The following is a 20,118-nucleotide window of genomic DNA, read 5'->3' as shown; positions in this document are numbered from 1 at the left end:
CTTTGTTTCCCCAATTTTAGTCAATTTTAGTTTAGTTTTAGAAGGTGGTCATAGTAATCCATAATATCCCAAACTGTTGGGTAAAATATTAACATACATTTGATAAACTATGTATACTTAATTTGGGTCACGTGTATCTTAGAGCTACTTAAAAGAAGTCGTCTCTTTGCTCTCCTGCCTGGCAGTTCCAACGTCAACATCCTTCTGCCCAGATCTTCACTTACCCTCTTCTGTCCATGTCCAACCATCTAAATCGTACTAACATGTTCTGTCCCTCTGATAAACTCATTCCTAGTTATTTTGAATTCTATTTTATGGATCCCAGGTTTTTAACAATCAGTGGTGAGCTTGATGAGTGGTACTATCAATGTATTTCCGGTCAGTCATAGCCTAATATTTAAGTATATCGAACCGCAAACAGTAACTTTTATGAGATAACCTCCGGTAAAACAAAAAAAGAACTGGTTTTACAATTCACATGAGCCAAATAACTCACAACTTGTCTTTATTTTCTACTTTCCACAGAGGATTTACTTCCACCTGGCTTTCCTAACATTGATATGGGGCCCCAGCTCAAAGTGGTGGAACGTACTAGAACGGCCACGATGCTGTGCGCCGCCAGCGGCAACCCAGACCCCGAAATCACCTGGTATAAAGACTTCCTGCCCATCGACCCCAGTGCAAGTAACGGGAGAATCAAACAGCTACGTTCAGGTAAGGAAACGTAGGCATATACGGATGTCATGTTTCCTTCGGCTAACGTAAAGATTTCTTTCGTTTTGCACAGCATTTTACACTCTTGTATTTTTTTTTTTAACGAAAAATTGTTATGAGAGGTTCAAGGGGTGTCTCTTTGCGATCTGTTTTTCCATTCGTATCACCAGATCTGCAGATTTGTTTTTGTTTGCAGATTTGTTTTCCTAAAACTGGGGTCTTTTCTCTTAGTCAAGAAAAAAAAGGGTTAAAAAAAACAAAACAACGGGAGCCACACAACCCTTTTGAAATTCAAAATAAATTAACACGGCATTTAGCATTTTTTTTTTTCTTTATGCTATACTTAAACAAAATATGTGTTGCACTTTTTTAAATCAACTGCAGAGAATACAAAATAACATTTCTGAGCTCTGGGAGAAAAAAAAGACGTTACCGGTACTTTTATGCAAGTCGATTTGAGTCTTTGTTTTTGTAAAAAAAAAAAAAAAGCCAAACTTACTGTAAATGATCCACCGGCAGCAAACCACCTGCTTCGCCCTGCAGTCGCTTATTAACAGCGACACATTTTATTTAGATGTTACAAGATCGCCATAATCTTCAAAATATAAATTACACTTTAAAAATGAACAAGCTGAAATGAAATACATTTTAATGAAATACTTGTTATCATTAGAATTATTTTCAAAAGCCACAGGGAGAAACAAAAAGGCCAACCCCTGTCCTAAAACAATAAGTAACTTTTTTTTGTTTTTTTTTGGTTTTTTTTTTTTAAATATATGATATCGTGCAATTCTCAAGCATTACATCACTCTCAGGTGAAGCCACCTCAAAGTTCACACCCGCTGCTCGCTTTGCACGGGCTGTGTTGAAAAAAAACTAAATTAGAAAATTGGGTTAAAAGTGTGTCTTTGTGGAAAATGCCTGCTTATATCCACAACCTGCTTGCACAACTCGTCGCTGGAGATATGTTGTCTTGTTCCAATTGATTAACACCCAGTGAGACGCCCGGTAAAGCAAAGTCTAATTATATCGCTAATTAAGTGCAGGCTCTGAAGTGGCCTCGGGCAATAAGGGGTAGATATTTTAGGTCGATTTGTCATTTGATTTGTTGCTGCAAAAGTAAATCAGGGTGGACACCACTAAATAGTTAGCCGCCATTGAATTCTTGCCCCAGTTCTAACCCCCGTGAGCTTGAGACCCCCAAAAAAATCAATTTGTCATCTTGTTATTTTATTTTTTTCCTTGCAGTATCTCCGGTCCACTTTTTTTTTTTTTTTCTAAAAAGGATCTAATTTTGGATGCGTCTCTTTCCCCCCCCCCCCCGACTGTTCTTCTGTTATGTGACAATCGACTTTCAATTTCCTACCAAAACTATCAAAATGTGTGTTTACTCTGCTTAGATGGTGTAACTAATTGAGACGCCATCACTTATTTTAGGTCCTTCCCAGGGATGTTATTTTTTTTCGAGCTGACTCCTGAAAAAGGCAACCATATGAATGTGTTCGACTTTAGTTTGAGGACAGAAATCTTGCTTTCGACCTCATGTTGTTTCTTTTAATACTTCCAGACATTTTTAAATGATAAAAATGAACCAATAAAAAATGCGGTTCGCTCTTTTTCAATTGCCGTTCTTATGAAATGTACAGAATGCAAGGTTTGTATCCATGTTGACATGCTAGCATGCTAGCATCCAATGCCTGCAATGTCAATTAACTCACAAAATGTTACTGAGAATCTGTTACAGCTTGGAAGATAGAGCAAGTTAGGAGTTTTATTTAAACAATGCAAAATATCACAACAGGGCCGGTCATTAGCTCCAGCCACCAGAACTTCAAAGAAAAAAAAAAAAATAGCTTACCCGCTAATGCTGTCTGCATGCGTCTTGGGATTTTACTGAAATATAGGAAAGTTAAAAGAGCCCCTGCCTGTTGTCTATCTCGTACATCATTGTCCTTTACTTTTCATTGTTCTTGTTGCCTCTTTCCAAAAGAATCAGTGTCTCTGTGTCACTCTCTATGTGTCGTCTATATTTGTCTGAAGCTCAGATGTGCCTCGGTGCACATTGCAAGTCGTCAACATTTTCCATGTGGTTTTGAAAATAAGACATCTTTTTTTAAACAAAAAAAGAAAAAAAAAATCAGCGATATTTTGATTTCAAATCACATTTGACAGAATGTTACCAAAAGGTTTACTTCAAAAAAATGTAAATCTTATTCGTCATAAGTGAAAGGCTCGAGTTTTGTCTTGAACAATACTGCATTATTGCCTCTTAGGATTACTAAGGTGGCACACAATAGACGGTTTAAAAAACGGTTTTAAATTGTTGGCAGCAGTCACTTAAAACCTCAACCTGAAATGAACTGTTCTGTTCTTCCTCTGTCCTCTATTTACTTTCGTCTTGCTTTGTGATTTTCAGAAACCTTTGGTAAGTCTATTTCTAAGCCAAGCAGCCCTCCCACTGTCCTTGAAGCAGATCGTATATTTGAACTACTTTCCAAAATGCATGCATCCCTCGCTATCCCTTCAGCCTCCTGTCCATCTGCCTCTTGTCCCCCTTTTTCCGTTACTATTTTGTCCTTAACCTTTACTTTGTTTTGGTTTTTTTTCCCGTGCTCCTTATTGATGCCGGTGTGATCAACTTCCACCAAAGGTTAAAGGACGAGAGCGAAAAGACGGAAAGCCGTCGGGCCTTTGAATTCACCGTGGTCTTATCTCTAGACTTGCTGAGCGTGTCTCTGAAGGCGACTTCCAGTGAAATAGTGAAGACTCAGAAAATGTATTTTCATATAACACACATATTTACAGACGTACAGTATGTACAATACAGGCACCTGTGGCTTATTTAGTTTCACTGAACCTACCATCCGGATTTAACACTCAAAATACCCCTGTACTAAAAAGTAGAATCTATTTCAAACCAGGTTGTACGCAAATATAGCACGCAGTATTTCGTCGTCCATACATACGGATGAGTGTCTTTTGCGCTGCGGTACGAGCGGGGGGGGGGGGGGACATAAGGATTTCTTGAATGCAGTTTTATTTGGCAAAATCCCTTTTGAAACGCAGAGCGAATGCCAAAGGCCCGGAAGAATACGGAGTTCTTTCCAGGAACGCTGCACGAATGAACCCCGGACCCCCTGTCACGCACTTGAGCTGGATCTAACCCTTATACCTGGCAAAAAAAAAAAAAAAAAAATTTATCTCAGGAGAGCATTTTCCTGTCCTCTCCAACTGGCTCACATCCTCTCTGGCTTACATATCTCCATTTAAGCCCCAATGGCCCGTATTGGAGGTTGAGGGCTTAAGCTACCTTGAGATGGACCCATTTGACTTACGGTTCAAATTACACGTGCATGTAGGAGTACAGAAAATGAAATTACTTTCCCATTCTGCAGTTCCAAATGTCGAGTAAAACACTGTTCGCTTTTGTGGGCAGGATTTCTTCGCCGTAGCCCGTTTTCCGGAGAGCTCATTCAGGAGTCGGGGGCAGGATTTATGCTGATGAGAAAAAAGCCTGCGCTCTTGAGCTCCCTGGGCTGCCATTTTCAAATGTCCTCAGCGCTTTAGGTAGCCATCATGGGTGTTCGGGTTTAAGTATTTGCTCAGGATATTTGGCCATGATAAGCACACTTCAACAATAGCACTTTGTTACTGCAGATTCCGAAGGGGCTTTTTTTTTTTTTTTGTCTCCAGTTTCAATGCTGATCATGCTCCTGTTGACATTTCATAGGAATGCGGCGGCGGTGGCGGCGGCGGCGGCGGGGGCACCTGTTTGCTGTTTCGCTTCAGGCACACTTTTGAGCCCCTGGGGTAACTTTGAGCGGAAATAGGGCAGAGAGGAAAAATAAAAAAAGTGGAAAGCGCTTTTGAAATTCGGGATAAAATAGAGCGTACGTTTAGGTTCTACATATTATGTAACCTATTGAGAAGCTCTGGCAAAGAAGGACACTAGACAAATATAACGGCGTTTGGTGTAAGATGGAGCATCCGGTAATGGTTTGGGCTAAATAGTTGACAAGCTGGCTGATGTGCAAGACCATGCTGTGCTTGAGGGGAAGTGGTATTTGTGTGCCGCTCCCCTGAGGAGCTCCTCCAGTGGTGTAGAGTGAATCTGACATTTTTCCTCCAGTCCCCGCGGCTGCAGACCCCAGGCATTCGGAGGGTCTCGTCAGGCAAAACACATTGACCTGATGCTTGGAGAAAGATAGCGAGCGTTACCAAGAGCGCGTATTCATTAACTGTAGGCCTCGATATGAAATTGTTGAATCATGACCTGACAGTAATGGGGTTGTAACATGCAAATGTATGCACATTCCAATGAGTATCGTGCCGTTTTGAGCCGCGATTCATCGGAAATGTGCAAGAAATCATTAATGTCGGTGGCGTCGTAGCATCTCTGCGGGGAGCCGCCGGGACCTTTCCAGATGTTACGGCGTCACGTTCAACTCCAGATCGACCGTGACATCTCTCGACTCGCAGATCGTCTAAAGTCACAGAGAAGGTCAGCCGGACGCCCTTCGGATGGGAGTCTGATTTCGACTCGGAGGCTCGTAACGTAACCCATCTATCTTCCGTGCAGATGGCCGACGGCCTGGTCGCCTCTGGGTAGTCTACATCCTTTAATTATATTTTTAATATATTGAGAGCGCTGTTTAACAAAACATCTGGGGTATTCAGTGGAGCAAATAATGCCACAGTTGATAAGTCAGTGGCCTGTTGAGGTGTATTTAGGTCATTGTCTCTGTAAGCTGATCAGCTTCTGGCCGACCAAAGCGTAGAAAGCGGAGCTTATGGCCATTAGATTGCCAACCCTTAATACAGGTGGATTCATATGACTGAAAATTGACCGGCTACTGCAGATCCCTATTTTTCTGTTTTTTTTTGTTTTGTTTTGTTTTTTTTATTATCATTATTAAAAATCCGAGGCAACCAGTGTGACCCACATGCACACTTTCCCTGTTACTTTTTGTTTAGTTTTGTCTTCTGTTTTGTTGTTACCCTACAACTGACCTTTATCCTTGAATCCTTCACTGTTCCTATTAATCTCCTCTCTTGTGCTGTACCTGTTTCCAATATGTTTTAACAAGGCCTGCCCATGCAGGCCTTTCCCTAAACAAACCTTTATTAATTAACCCGCTTTATTAACCATACGCTAACCTTAACCGAACTATGACCTCCGCCTCACCTAACCTTCTAACTAGCGATCCCTGACCTCCCAACTAAAAATGTCATCTCAGCTAATGCAAAAAAAAAAGAATAAAAAAAAAAAATCAGCAGCTTCTGCAGCCCTTTATCAAACTCTAACTCCGTAACAACTTAACTGCCCCAGAATCCTGTCACCCTTTGTCTTGTGATTACCTTTAATTTTGTTGTCTAAAATAATTCGATATTAATTAAATGCCACACCATCTGTTTTGCCTGGTTTGTCAATGGCTGCACACTGCAAAGTTGTCTAAATTTGGTATTTAGTCATTATTTTCCCACATATATACTATATGTGTATTGAGTGAATCAGTGGCTCTACACTAACTTCCAATTATAGTGCATGTGGCTTCAAGGTAGTAGGTAGTTGTGCAACAGCCGCCTATTATACGACAATTCTCTGACTGGGATTTGGATCTCATTTCACACAAAAGTTTCAGTCTACATCTTGAAAGTACGCCAAGAGTGTTTTCGTGTATCTCATTTTCAGACTTGTGTAAGGCCGCGGCGCAAAACAAAATGGGCGTCTTCTAGTCGAGGCAACTATTTCACCCGCAGTGCATTATAAACCAGGCAGAACTTAAAACTCCAGTGTTGCCTTCGACCTGCTGGTATCATAACGGACACGTCTCACGAGCGACTGCAACGGCCCGATTTGAATCTCGTGTTTCTGGATGTGAAACTCATCAGCGGCTATTTTTCTTTTAAACTCTGTATTTGTAGTCGATTGGACCATCGGCTCGCAAGGGTTTCCTTGAACCTGCGCCATGTCCGGGTCTCATCCGGCCATCCGTTTGCCCGATATCGACACGATTGTCCAAAGAATTGGCAAACTTCAAAAAGCTACCGTATTTTCACAACTATAAGGCGCACATAAAAGTCTTAGATTTCTTCAAAATGTGCAGCGCGCCCTGTAGCGCAGTGCGCCCTGTGTGCGTAGTAGAGAACACCATGAGGACGTTATAGGGAAAAATGTGGGCGTCGATTTTGTACAAAAGAACGGGTATGTGCGTTATGAGGAACATCGTTGTTTTAACAAACCTGAAAACATCGCCGACAAACGCATCCAGCCCGGCCACGTCACCAACATGGACGAGGTGCCGCTCAACTTTCAACATCCCGGTGAGCCACACTGTGGAGAAGAAGGGGACCAGCACAGTAGCGAGACGCACAACGGGGTACGAAAAGTCTTCTTGGAGACCACAGTTTCACCAAGAGTGGAAGGCAGTTACGCCACAGTTTGCGAATGGATTGTAGACGCTCGGGCTAACGTGTCCGCTAGCGCTGTTGTTCGAGCTTTCGCAAAAGCCGGCATCATTTCCGAGGAGCCGTCAGTGACTCTGACAGTGAAGAAAGTGAACCCGGCATGTTTGATGGAGATTTAGCGCAGCTGTTCAAATCAGAAACAGAGGACGAGGACTTCGATGGGTTCGATTGATGATGATTACCGCTCTATTTTTAAGTACGCACACTTGTATGCTTGTGTGTGTGTTGTTGTAAGGCGGACGTAGTAGAGGACACCATGAGAACGTCAAAGGGGGAAGTTTGGGCGTGGATTGTATATAAAACCTGCGCCTTATAATCAGGTGCGCCTTATAATCAGGTGCGCCTTATATGTGAGTTAAGTACAGTAATGGCACACATAACTGAGACTGCGCCTTATAGTGCCGTGCGCCTTATGGTCGTGAAAACACGGTAACTTTCTAAGAGAATTTTATCAAGAGAAAGCTAGAAATCATTCGCCAGGAGAGGCAGAACAGTGGATAGCTCACCAAAACGGGGGTGAGAGTCAACGTGACGGGCCTCGCCACCAAAAAACTCCGACTGCAAGCGATGCATCCTACGGAAAAACTCGCGCTACATTTTGAAAAGCCCACGAGTGACTGAATGGATGAGCGCAGTCATTTATCATCCCTAATGGGACATTTGGCCTGCAGTCAGGCATGTAATACAATAGACTCACAATAAACAAAGAATAGAAAAACATAAAACACAGTCTAATGAAACTACGGATGAAGCCCGGAGATTGAATTGCGCGGGGGTGGGAATGGGTCGCGGTGGGTAGACGGCGTCTCGAGGTGAAGAGTCTATCCGTCAAGCTTAAGCAGGTTTAACGACTCGTAGGTTGAATAAGAAGTTCGGTCTGTTCGGCGCAACTCGCGGTTGCTTGGAGGTACAAAATAAGATTTTAGCTCAGAGGAGATTCCAGTCAGGTTTGTAATGTAGATTCCTTGTACAGAATGGAGGCACCCTTAACTGCTCTGCTGAACTCTTACTCGAGGTCGTACGCCCTGGAAGAGGCTCATGCCACCGGCGCGATCCACGTCGAGCTAAAGTCAGGCGCCGCGCCTTATCATCCCGACATTCCCGACGATGATAAAACACACCGAGGCCTTGAGCTTTTTCGGAAATAAGGCGTGCCAGTAATATAAAGCTCCCCATTCCTTTGTGATACCAGCAGTGAAAGGTATTGTTTTATATAGCAATGAAAGAAAAGCCCTCATTTCTTAAAGCCATTTATGAGATTACCCGTTGGTTTTATAAGGTAACTCCCAGTGATTCATCTTCCAAGCCAAAATAACTAACTTTTACTAATAATAGCTTTAACTAAACTCCTTCTGTGTCTTCGTTTTTGTGTCTCCTCCAGAGGGTACCCCGATTCGAGGTAAGCCGTTTAACCATCGCAATTGAATCATAAAATAAGACATAAAGTGACATAACATGAGATATAACCTCTTCGCTCAACTGACCAATGAAGGAAATATCCGATGGACTTTTTTCTGAAGATGTCAAAATGTCAAACCTTTTCTATTTTCATCTTTATCCTGTTTGTCCGTAGTGTCGGTGTCTCACACTGTTGTGACCCGTGTCATCATTAACGTGCACTTTTTCCATCACCGTGTTTGTTTTGTGCTTCGTTTCTTGTCCTTAACCAACCCATGTCATTGGCGTCGGTGTCGCGGAGAAATGTAAACTATGTAAACGGCAGCTCTGTTGGCTTTTGGGTGTTTTTAGGTCGGAAACGGCGGAAGGTCTTCGCGAACTTTCCCTGCTTCGCCCCGCAATCGTTTAAATGGCTCGGAAATGGCGTCGGAAACGGGGAAGGATGGTGTAATTACGTGGCGAAGCTAATAAACCTTGGGAAATAAATACTTTTTACCGTCTTCTCTGCTTTGATACCCTTTTGATCTCTCCGTCGAACATCCAGACACGCTCCCGGTGTGTCGCCCGGAGAGATCTGTAGCTTTAATTTACCGATATTGTCTCGCCCCGATGACAGAGTAACTCTTAAAATGGAATCTGGCAAGTCTGCCACGTGCAATAAGCAGCTGTTCTATTCTTTCATAAATCCAAAACAGCCTTTCTAATATCAGAGGGCGAATGCGAGGATATCAAGGCAGAAATGACTCGGAATTTTAATCTGTCGCGACTCGTTTTTTTTTTTTTTGTCTTTGTAAAATGTTTTTCGGTTGTACAGACGCATTTTCTCTGTTATTATCAGCCAAGCATTCTCTGACAGTTGACGCACTGTGTTTGCTGCAAATGGCTTACTTTTCTGTTTGTTTTTTTTTTTTTTAGGGCTGAGCAGGTAAGTGGATATCTGGGCTTACTGTGTATTGAAGGTCTCTGTTCAACCGGCTTTAGATAAAAGGTTTTGGTTTCCCAAATTAAAGTGTGGGGTGGCTAAGGATGTAATTCATTTTGACAAAAGGGCTTTCGTTATGAAATAAAGAGCCGTGTAAATCCAAATTATACAGTACGGCTATAAGCGACATCGTAACACCGGTTTGCCCAACATCGGTGTTGGAATACCTTTAGACCCTTAATTCTATTAGAGCCTTTTCGCATCGGCAAAGGAAAAGGAAGGGTTCATAAATTAAATGTTGGGGAAAAAAAAAGAAATGCCGTCGCGGCGGTGTCGCAAGACTGAATCGATATATATAGCCGACGTTATTGCCAGAGCACGCTTGCAAGGGGATGAGATATCGAAAAGTTGAAGAAGTCATGTTTATTCTTAGTCAGCTTTTGCATTTCTTGGAAATTCTGTTTTCCAAAGATATGCATTAGGGGTGGGAGGAGGCACCCGCCTCGACATGTACAAACTCCGAAATGTCTAATACGCAAACGGGGTCTTTTTCCGCGAGCACAGCCCCGCAAGTGCTGAACAAAAGGTAAGAGGAGGCGTGAAGAAGCGGCGCTACTTATCCGTGTCATCGCTGATTTTACTGGAGTGTTACAAGCCACCAGATGGGCGCTGACAACAATGGCATCGCACACGGAGCAACACGCTGGTGCGATCGCGACATAATGACCTTGGGGTTGGTGGCAGACGAGGCCCAAGCGACAGCTCAGAATACAAAAACGGGGAAAGCGAACGGCAAATCCTGAGCGCGTACGCTTGTTTTCCGCTTCGTTCTCGAAGCCACGCGGTCAAATCCTACATCTGCCGAATTATCAGGCTTTTTAAACTGTCCGTACGTGTTTTAATGATTTTTTTCATTTTATTTAGGTCGGCATGGTGGCGCAATAGTCACCACAAGTTCCCGATATTTGGTCATTTATGAAAACCAATAATATTCTGAATGTTGCATCGTCACCGTTGTAAAAATCGCTGGTAAAATCCTTGTTCAAGGACATTGCGCTCCAAATCGTGCAAGCGCAGCATATTTTTGCGAGGATTGAATTTTGTGGAATAGTCCGGATTCCATCCACATACTTAAAAATGTGTTTATTTGGGAAAATACAGCATGAGAAATGTCTTGATAGACAAACTATTCTTTGAAATTGGCAAACGCAGCCTTGAGGTAGGATCCGACCTTTCTGTCGGTCTCAGAGTTTTGGTCAATTTTAGTGTCCGTTCATTTCCTCAAGTCATGTCGTACTTTATTATCGTTAAAGGAAAAGAAAAATCCCTTTTTTTTTTTTTTTTTTTTTTTTTCTCGGTCCATACTGTACAAATGATCGCCCTCTGTGCAGCTTCGCAAGTCGAACCGAGCCGGCGAAAACGTTCTCCTTTGCACGGCTCCACTTTTTGCTGCAGGGTTTCGATTAAATTGTTCTAAAGATTCCGTGTGAAAGGTTTTGATTGACAGGATAAAGAGGAAATGACAAGACAACAATGTTCTACTGGCAAGCTGGACCGGCCTCGGAGCAAAGGAGGGAAAAGAAACTTGGCCCTGCCATTTTGTTGATGGCCTAAAGAAATCAATCAAGGCTTAGTGGAGCACACTAATTAAATTACACAATGGGGACGAGGGGTACACATGGCAAAGCTGCTGCAAAACAGCAACCGGGCAGACCACGGACCGCAACTTCGGGCACTTTCCGAAATTAATCACCCGTGCTGCCCTTTGATCACTCTTTTCTCCCTTTTATTCCCTTGTCACTTGTGTTTTTCCCCGCTCGTCCGTCCTTACAGCTCTTTCTCACATTCCACTTTGATTGTTTTTATTTTATTTCTCTCTCTCTCTCGCTCTCTCTCTCTCCGTTTTCAGCCTTTGCACGTCATCTGTTTTTATATATGAAGGTTTTTTTGTTTTTTTTTTTCACCGCGACTGAAAGACCTTTTTTAAAACCCGTTTTGTTTAAAATGCGATTTTTCATTGTCAAACGAAACGGGTTCCCCAATTTTCAAGATCAATTAAAAGATGACTCTGTGAAACGGGGGAAAAACACACACTTTAAATGGCTTTTCAGCAGGACCGTGGCTTTCTTAATAGCCAGCCAAAATGTATTTGTGCTCTTCAAGCCAGGCAGTCATCCGTCTTATCAAACCGCGGCACCTCGGTTCTCCTCATCAGCCCCTCCCGCCGGAGACGCTCCTGTTAACCAGGGCAGCCGTCACGGCTGGGACGAATGTCCTGGAACCGCTGCCGGTTATTCAATGGATAGAAGGTAGTGTGTGTGTGTGTGTGTGTGTGTGTGATGCACGACGGGGAGGAAAGTGTTACACCAAGGTTTGCGGGAGCTGGTCTGAGGGAAAGATCACTTTGCCCGAGATGGAGGGGACTAATAGGTCCATGTGGAAGTGATCTAATTATTATCGGGGCCGGTATCGGCCTGAATTGCAGCCGCTGTGTTTTTTTTTTTTTCCCTTTGACTCTAATGGCGCAGAATCGACTTTGGATAAAGAAAAAAAAAGAATTATACCAGTGTGTATCCTCTGGCCCTGAAAGATAGAATATGGTGTGTGTGCGTGTGTGTGTGTGTGCATGTTGTATGTTTATGCATATGAATGCATGCATATATAATGGATTTCTGTATGTATATTTAATATGCATGCATGCATGTATGTGTGTGTATATATATATATATATATATATGTGTGTGTGTGTGTGTATATATATACATAATGTGATATTTTTGTGTTGTGTGTGTGTTTAGAATATATGTGTATGGTGTAAGTACATGTGGGTCAATATGTTTGTGTATATAGAAAGTGAAAGTGTGTATGTGTACATATATATGTGTATGTGTCGGTATGTATGTATGTGTATATGCATATGCATGTCTATGCATATAAAATGGGTTTGTATATATGTGTGTGTGTATGTATATAGATAATGTTATATTTTTGTGTTGTGTGTGTGTTTAGAATATATGTTTGTGTATATAGAACGTGTGTATGTGTACACATATATGTGCATGTGTATATGCATATGCATGTATATGCATATAAAATGGGTTTTTATATGTGTATGTGTACATGAACATAAATGTGCGTGTGTATATGTATATAGAGTGTGTGTATGTATGTATGTATATATATATATATATATCGCTCAAAAAAATAGAGGGAACACATGGAGTTACATTGTGTTGTTTAAGTGTGCCCTTTTTTTTTTGCACACGGTTTATAGATATATAAAAAAATGTTTGTATTTATGCATGTATGTGTAAATATGTATGTGTTTTTCTACATATGTTGCATATACATGTGCGCGCGCGTGTGTCTATATTTATGCATATGTATATGTAGATACATGTTGCTTGTTGCCGACTAGGCAGTTTGCTCATGTGTTTCCCGACATCAACCCTTGAGCTAAATGTCCTTGAGCTCCAGCTAAGTGGCAGCGCGCTGCTCGCTGCGTAACGTATCGCAAACACACCCGTAATTATTCAGTTAGGAATAACATGTTTCGTAAATCAAGCAAGGCAAACTGTTCATTAAGGGTCATTACAATGTCGCATGCGCGCGCGTGTGCGTGTGTGTGTGTGCGTGAATGCGAGTTGCACTTTTAACAAAGCAATGGGTGGGACGCGCCGCTAATTTCAATGGTGGACTTTCTTCACAAACACGTTTTGGTTATTTTGTGAGCGCGTCATCAACCGCTGTTTGGTGTTCTGTATCTAGAAGTACCCGGCCTTAATAGTCGGGGTGTGTGTTTTCAGCATTTACTTCATTTCTTCACACGCCATTGGAATAGCCACTGCCACCGTTGGGCCTGTGGGATAGAGGGAATACAATTATTTGAAACAGATGGCTTATTTTTCGTTTGTTTTTTGTTTTATTTCTTTTTTTTTTTGATGGAAGAAATTAGCGTTCGTGGGCGACAGGGTTTTTCTGAGGGCGCCGCTTTTTGGTTTTCATCCTTGCGTCGCACTCCGCTGGAGATAGGACTCGAAGTTTGTTTGTTTTGGATTTTAATACATTCGAATCTATGTTTGATCCTGTAGTTTGTCTGTTGTTTAAAGATATCGTGTTTTGTGATAAACCCTGATTATCAAGAATTTAATTTGACAATTTTACAATTTTATCTATCAGAGGAGAGCAGTAAAGGGGAAAACATAAAAAAAAAATAATATTAATCATTTACTTATAATAAGATGCCCAGAAGACACCCACTGTTTTAAACAGAAGGGTTAAAATTATATAGAACTTCCATATTATCTTTCAGTGTTTATTCATAATTTGGTTTAATATAATTCCCACCAATGCTGTCGATGCTGTAATTGAAAGGGAATCCGCCTAAAAAGAAATCGAATTTTCAAAAGGCAAGTTGTTTTTATGCGGCTGTAAAACACCTCCCTTAATTGCTTTGTCATTTTCAATTGAAGACAGGATAAAAAGCGATATAAATCAGTAATAACAGCGTTCCATCAGCTCTTACCTCCTGCTCTATTCTTCTTTTTTTTTTTTCACTGTCTCCCACTTCCTCTTTCTCTGCTCCTATCTTCCTCTCCTTTTCCTCCTAATTTTCCCCACCTTACTTTTATCTCCCACCTTTTTTTCCAATAGCAGCCGAAGCTATTCGACGTTCTTCACAGCTTGAAATAAAAAAAAAAAAAAAGAATTGTAGAATATTTAATGAAGCCAACCGCGGCTCGGAAACAATGGATATTAACACCTAGCGAGGAGATTTTGCCAAAGATGGAGAGGAACTTATGAATCCTCCTCCTGCCCATCAAACACTTTTTTCTTTTTTTTTATTTCATCCCTTCTTGCTGAAGAAATGCACCTCGCAGTATTAGATATCTATTTTTTTTATTGGTTTCCAATTCAATTTCGTTTGGGTTATTGAGCATCAACACCCGTGCCGGTGGTGTATATGGTTGACATTCAGACATTAATTTATTTGTTTTATTATCATTTTACTTTATTGGATTTGGGTTATAGACGTTTCTACGCACCTTTGTGTTTGCTATTATAGCGCGTTCCTGCAAACCCTTGCAGGAGTTGGTCCAAAAACATGTGAATATCCAATAATAGTTCCTTAAGAGTCACGTGAAAGGGAACTTTGTCTGCGCGAGTCCCCCAACAATGCAAGGTGCAGTCGGCGGAATTGCATCAGCTTCGGTCTACTGAAGATTTTATCATTCAGAACCAGGGGAACGAGGATGACAAGTTCCTGGCAGAGCTTTCTGGAACCATCCACTCGGAGTTGAGCTTCAGACGGTCCTTACTTTGCGGTTTCCCCTCGGTGTCGAGGCAAAAGGGGGCTTCTAAAAGCCAGCCAACGCACCTGCCACCGGGCTGGCATTTGCCGCTGCGAGCGCACATCAGACGGAAATCAGCTCCCCTACATAAAAAAAAAAAAAAAAAAAAAAAATGGAAAGTGAAAACTCCAGCGCGGGCGCTCGGCAGGTAGAGGGTTTCATTTCGGTTCACGAGTTCGGCGCCAGAAACAGCGCCCTCCGGAGAGCGGAATCATCTGAGGTGTACGGGGAAAACAGATTGTGTTACTTCTAATTCTCTTTTTTTTTTTGATTTTGTAGGAGTTCCAATATGTCATAACACCGTTATCCGAGCGTGACTGATCTTTATAATGAAGGAAAAAATGATCAGACCCGCTATTCCAGAGGAGTAGCGTCGTAAGACATTGCGCGTTCGCTGCTCACCGATGCGAAGGAGCAGGTTATGGTATGTGACAGTGACGCCGCGACGGCTGGCGCGCCGATACGTCCTGGCGAAAACACTAACGAGCAGCGGCGCTGTGTTTGTCAGCGAGGACCGAGGCCACAATCTGTTTGCCGAAACCAGCCAGGAGCGCTAATGATATCATCAGGATCCGCCGTCGAAGGCGCCCTAACGAGGAGTGATGTGACGCTTGTTGTTTCCCCTCCAAGCGTCCGCCCGCCCCCTCTTTCGAGAGTCATTTGGGGTTTATTTGCACAATCAAAAGGGATTGAAATCTGAAAAAGATGTAATACTGTTGATATGAAGCGCACAAAGGGCGTAAAACATACCCTAAAGCAGGGGTGTCAAACGTACGGCCCGCGGGCCGGTTCCGGACCACCAAGGGGTCTATTCCGGCCCGTGGAATAAATCTACAATTTGAAAAAAAAAAAAAAAAAAAAAAAAAATCATGAACTTCTTTTTTAAAATAAAAATGCAGTTCCTATATTGTCTGCTAGGGGCGGACTGTTTTAGTCAGTGTTAGCAACATGGCACAACACCATGAGACTTACAGCAAACATACCTTAAAGCAGGGGTGTCAAACGTACAGCCCGCGGGCCGGTTCTGGACCACCAGGGGGTCCACTCCGGCCTGTGGAATAAATCTACAATTCGAAAAAAAAAAAAAAAATCATGAACTACTTTTTTAAAATAAAAGTGCAGTTCCTATATTGTCTGCTAGGGGCGGACTGTTTTAGTCAATGTTAGCAACACGGCACAATACCATGAGACTTACAGCAGATGGCAGCAATGCAGCTTCCAGCTCTGTGAATAGTATTTTAACTGACTATTATATCTATCACAGATCATTCACTTGATAAACTGATAAAGTGAGTGCAATGAGCCACCGTAAAAATAGTATATAACAGTAAACAATGCTCAAAGGAGAAAAAGATTTACCATGTTTGGTGTCACAAGATCAAAATTATTCCACACTGGGGAAAACGTCTTAGAACGATCCATGATTATGCAAAACTCCATCCAACAAACCCACGACATGTCGATACAGTTCGTTTCCTCATAAACACACTTTGGCGCGGCAAATCCAAACGATACACACCGATCTGGGGTTTCACCCTTGAGCTCTCAGAACCAGTATCGCTCGTCCCATCCTTAATTTTTACTTATTGTTAGAAATTTACCCGCGCTTCCGTCGGCCACGACACCCTCATCAGCAAGATGTCATCGTGAAAAAAAAAAAAGAGTAAAGCGGACAGAGTTGAGGGTTTTCCAAGAAAAATTGATGATTTCTTATTACCTTCGGTGCCACGATGAGACTTAGCATGGTGAAAAATACAACAAAATTCACAGAAAACTGAGAACTGAGATACAGTGTTGTTGAAACGGCACTTACTTTTCTTCGTGAGTTTGTTCGTCGTGTTCATTACATATAAAGGTTTTATATTTACCTGTTCTCTTTTACACTAAAACAAAAAATTGGACTTTGTGTTATTTTTAGGTAACTACGCTATGATTTTACTGATCGGAACCCCTTGACATCAAATTAGTCCTTATGTGGCTCTCGGTCTAAAGTATGACGATGAGTTAATGAGATAAAAAAATAGTGTTGTTTGTTGGCGATAATACTTGCCACGATTGGAGACACGGTTTCTAAAATCAACGGTGAAAATGGACCAAAAAATAAGTAAAATGTGAGAATGAGATCAGTCAGAGAGAATATATAGGGTTTATTATTAACAAGATGAGTTGTTTGTCATTGTTGAAAACGTGGAATCGCAAAGGTGCTCCTGCCACATCACGCACAATGCTGGTATTCTAATGATATCGCTAATTTTGCCAGGACTCCCTTGAAAAAGAGGTTTTTAATCTCAATGGGACTTTCCTGGTTAAATAAAGGAGAAATAAAAATTCTGCAATGGATGTGAATCGTATGCATGGATTTTTTTTTTTACCTACGACTCGAGCACAAGGCGGCAGGGTTGCTAACGGTTAGCAAGAAGGTCCGCGGTCGGATTCCGACAGGAGGCCTTTTCGTGCGGAGTCTCCTTGTTTCTTCGTGGGTTTCAACCCCGGTTTCCGCTTTTAAATCGTCTAAATCGTCTCTTGAAAAGAAGATTTCGACCAGCGGGTCGACTGGCGGCCGGGCGGAGGGCGAACGCCGCCCGTCGCCCAATGACAGCCGAGATCCGACCCCGATCGGTGTAGATAATGAATGAATGAATCCAGCGAAAATGTTTGGCGTTGAGCGGCGGCCTGATCCCTTTATCGCTTTCACCGCCTCTCCAACGCCTTTCATCACTCTTACATCACCACTCTGTACTTATTGTAGTATTTCTATTCTTTTTTTTTTTTTTTTAAGTTATCTCACATTTTACACGAGTTGCGTAAACCATCGTGGCAACAAATGTGGTGTGACTGATTCAGTCCAACCTTATTTATTTAATTCCTTCTCTTTTCATCTGCGGACGGCGGAAGGCTGGAGGGGAACCCGGTCTTCCATGGTAATATGCATTACCGCCGCCGAGACGCGGCTCCGGATAAAATCGTCACGGAGAATCTCGAAGACGGCCTCCGTTAAGAACTTCGCGCGGCTCTTTCACGCGACGCCACCGACAGATCGACTAATCATTTCTTTACCGCTTTTTTGTCTTTCTCTGTGTCTCTCTCTCCGTCCCCTTCCCTTCCAACACCTCCACCCTGTTCGCCTGCGTTGGACGTTCTCTTTTTCCCAGGTGCCTTGCAAATCGAGAACAGCGAGGAGACGGACCAGGGGAAGTACGAGTGCGTGGCTTCTAACGTGGAAGGCGTGCGCTATTCGTCCTCCGCTAACCTTTATGTGCGAGGTAGGGAGCCATCCAGCCCTAGAGCCAGACCGACCAAAAAAAAAAAAAAAATCCGTCCATTTCTTACAAATGTTTTGAGTTGTGCTCAGCTGGTGGTGGCTTTACCATTGAGCTTAACCAACGATCACCGCTTTCTTCCTAGCGTAGCTGTCTAGCCTAGCCTTCTAGCCGCGCCGAATGTATGTTGCTGAACACTGAATTCGCCAAGTAACGTAACTCTTTCGGCATTGATAGCGTCGCCTCACCCATAAATGTAATTTCATATGCAGTGAAACGTCCAGATGTAGAAATATAATTGACCGACTAATGCTCTTCTCTGTTATGATGTTATGCTCCATTTTGTCTTTCAATGCCCTCCCCTACTCACTTGGAAGGAAATGTGTAGAACAACCAGCCGTATGTCTTTGTTTTAATCGGTTGTAAAACTCCATTTACCTGTAATTGTGTCCCCCCCCCACCCCACTCCCACCCCCCCACCCCCCCCCCGATCCCACCCGAATCAATCAGACCACCTCCTTCCCTTCCGCCCAAAGTTACGGCAGTCCAAAAAAAAAAAAAAAAAAAAAAAAAAAAAAAGAATCAGAAAGGACTTATTTTGAATAGTCTTGGTTTTTTTTCAGGTACGGGAGCGCGACGGTAAGTTGTTTTGATTTTGATTGAGTGGGCGGGTATAAGCGCCCGTCAATCAAAATCCAAGTCAGTGTAACCTCCTCCAGATCTTTTGTGGGAGAAATGATTTTATAAAACTGAAATCTTGGACAATTAGTCCGCATTTATGGATTTTATAAATATCGTATTGAATATCAATAGTTCACTGCTACTTACTGTTCTTTTCGGCGGGGTGGGGGTGGGGGGGGGGGTTCTGGAGCAAAAAGATTCAAAAGTCTCATTTTATAATCAATTTTGGCTGATTTGATCCGGCAAAGTGCGGATAGGAAACGCCAGTAACGGGGGGATTGTTGGGTTTCATATGAAACATGCAATAAGGACAAAAGCCTAGCCTCTACCACTAATGCAATATGACAATAAATCCCGGTTTAGTGAGCTTTAATAAATTGAAGCAGATGCATTTTCAACATGTTTTATTTATATTCTGCATATTAAATAAAGATGCCTCGGTATCTACTTAGTTTGTTCCCTCTGCTGTGTACCAAATAAGTTTGTTCCCGATAAATAATTCACCACTCTGACATTATAAAATGGGTCAGGGAGTTGCATTTCATTATTATAGTTATTATCATACCCTGAGAAGAAGTAGTATAGGCGAGGGAGAAAAAATTAGCTGTATGGGAAAGGTTAATAAAAAAATAAATAAATAAAAATTATTACAGTGGAACGATCTATTCATGCTTTTTTTTCAGCGGCAATGCAGAGACACTCAATGTCAAGTAGCTCTCTGCGGCTCGGCATTGCGAGAAATTTAAAAAAAAAAAAAAGAAAAAAAAAAAAAGAGCAATGCAAGAATCACAGAATGAAAATAACGGGAACACAGCACCGGGACTGACGACCTGACAATCCATGCAGTCTCCATGAACACTGGCTCCATCAGCATGCGATTAAAAAAAAGAAAAATAAAAGAAACAAAGTACACCGGGGGTCACGATTAGGTTTTTTTTTCCACACTGTGTAAACACACTTGTTATGCCTTGATGGTGTCGACCTCTGTCTGTGTTCAGTTAACTTCTGTCGATCGATTCTGATACATTGATGTTGACTATGTTTTTGTACACGAAGCGAATTGCATCTGAGATTAGCAGCTGTGGTGGGGATCCCAAAAAATGTACATATAATAATAATACAGGGAAATGCTGAATTTTGTGTGTGGGGATAGAGGGAAGGGGGTTCACCGAAAAAAAAATACACCGAGGTTGTTTTTTTTCCCAGTTAGAAATGAGAACGTCAACGGCGCTGATTACGTCTTTACAAAAATGCACTGTCTTGAACTGCAGCTGCTAATTTCAGTCCAAACTGTGTCTTTTTTTTTTCTATCTCTCATTAGTTG

General features: G+C 42.2%; 1 protein-coding gene across 6 annotated transcripts in view; it reads left to right on the top strand.

Annotated features, from left to right (window-relative positions):
- The window catches only part of ptprsa (protein tyrosine phosphatase receptor type Sa), a 264,863-nt gene that overhangs the window by 159,144 nt on the left and 85,601 nt on the right, over positions 1 to 20,118 (top strand). For all 6 annotated transcript variants that reach the window (XM_086162204.1, XM_086162203.1, XM_086162201.1 and 3 more), the window contains exons 6-7: positions 526 to 714; positions 18,006 to 18,116. In XM_086162204.1, the coding sequence (XP_086018330.1) occupies positions 526 to 714; positions 18,006 to 18,116 (300 nt within the window). The remainder of the gene's footprint in view (positions 1 to 525; positions 715 to 18,005; positions 18,117 to 20,118) is intronic.

Source organism: Fistularia commersonii, chromosome 16 (assembly GCF_037954325.1).
Source record: "Fistularia commersonii isolate RoL2024-O1a breed Wild chromosome 16, RoL_Fcom_v1.0, whole genome shotgun sequence".
NCBI classification, from domain to species: Eukaryota; Metazoa; Chordata; class Actinopteri; order Syngnathiformes; family Fistulariidae; genus Fistularia; species Fistularia commersonii.
The sequence above is the reverse complement of the archived record's forward strand: the minus strand, read 5'-3'. Positions and strand labels throughout refer to the sequence as shown.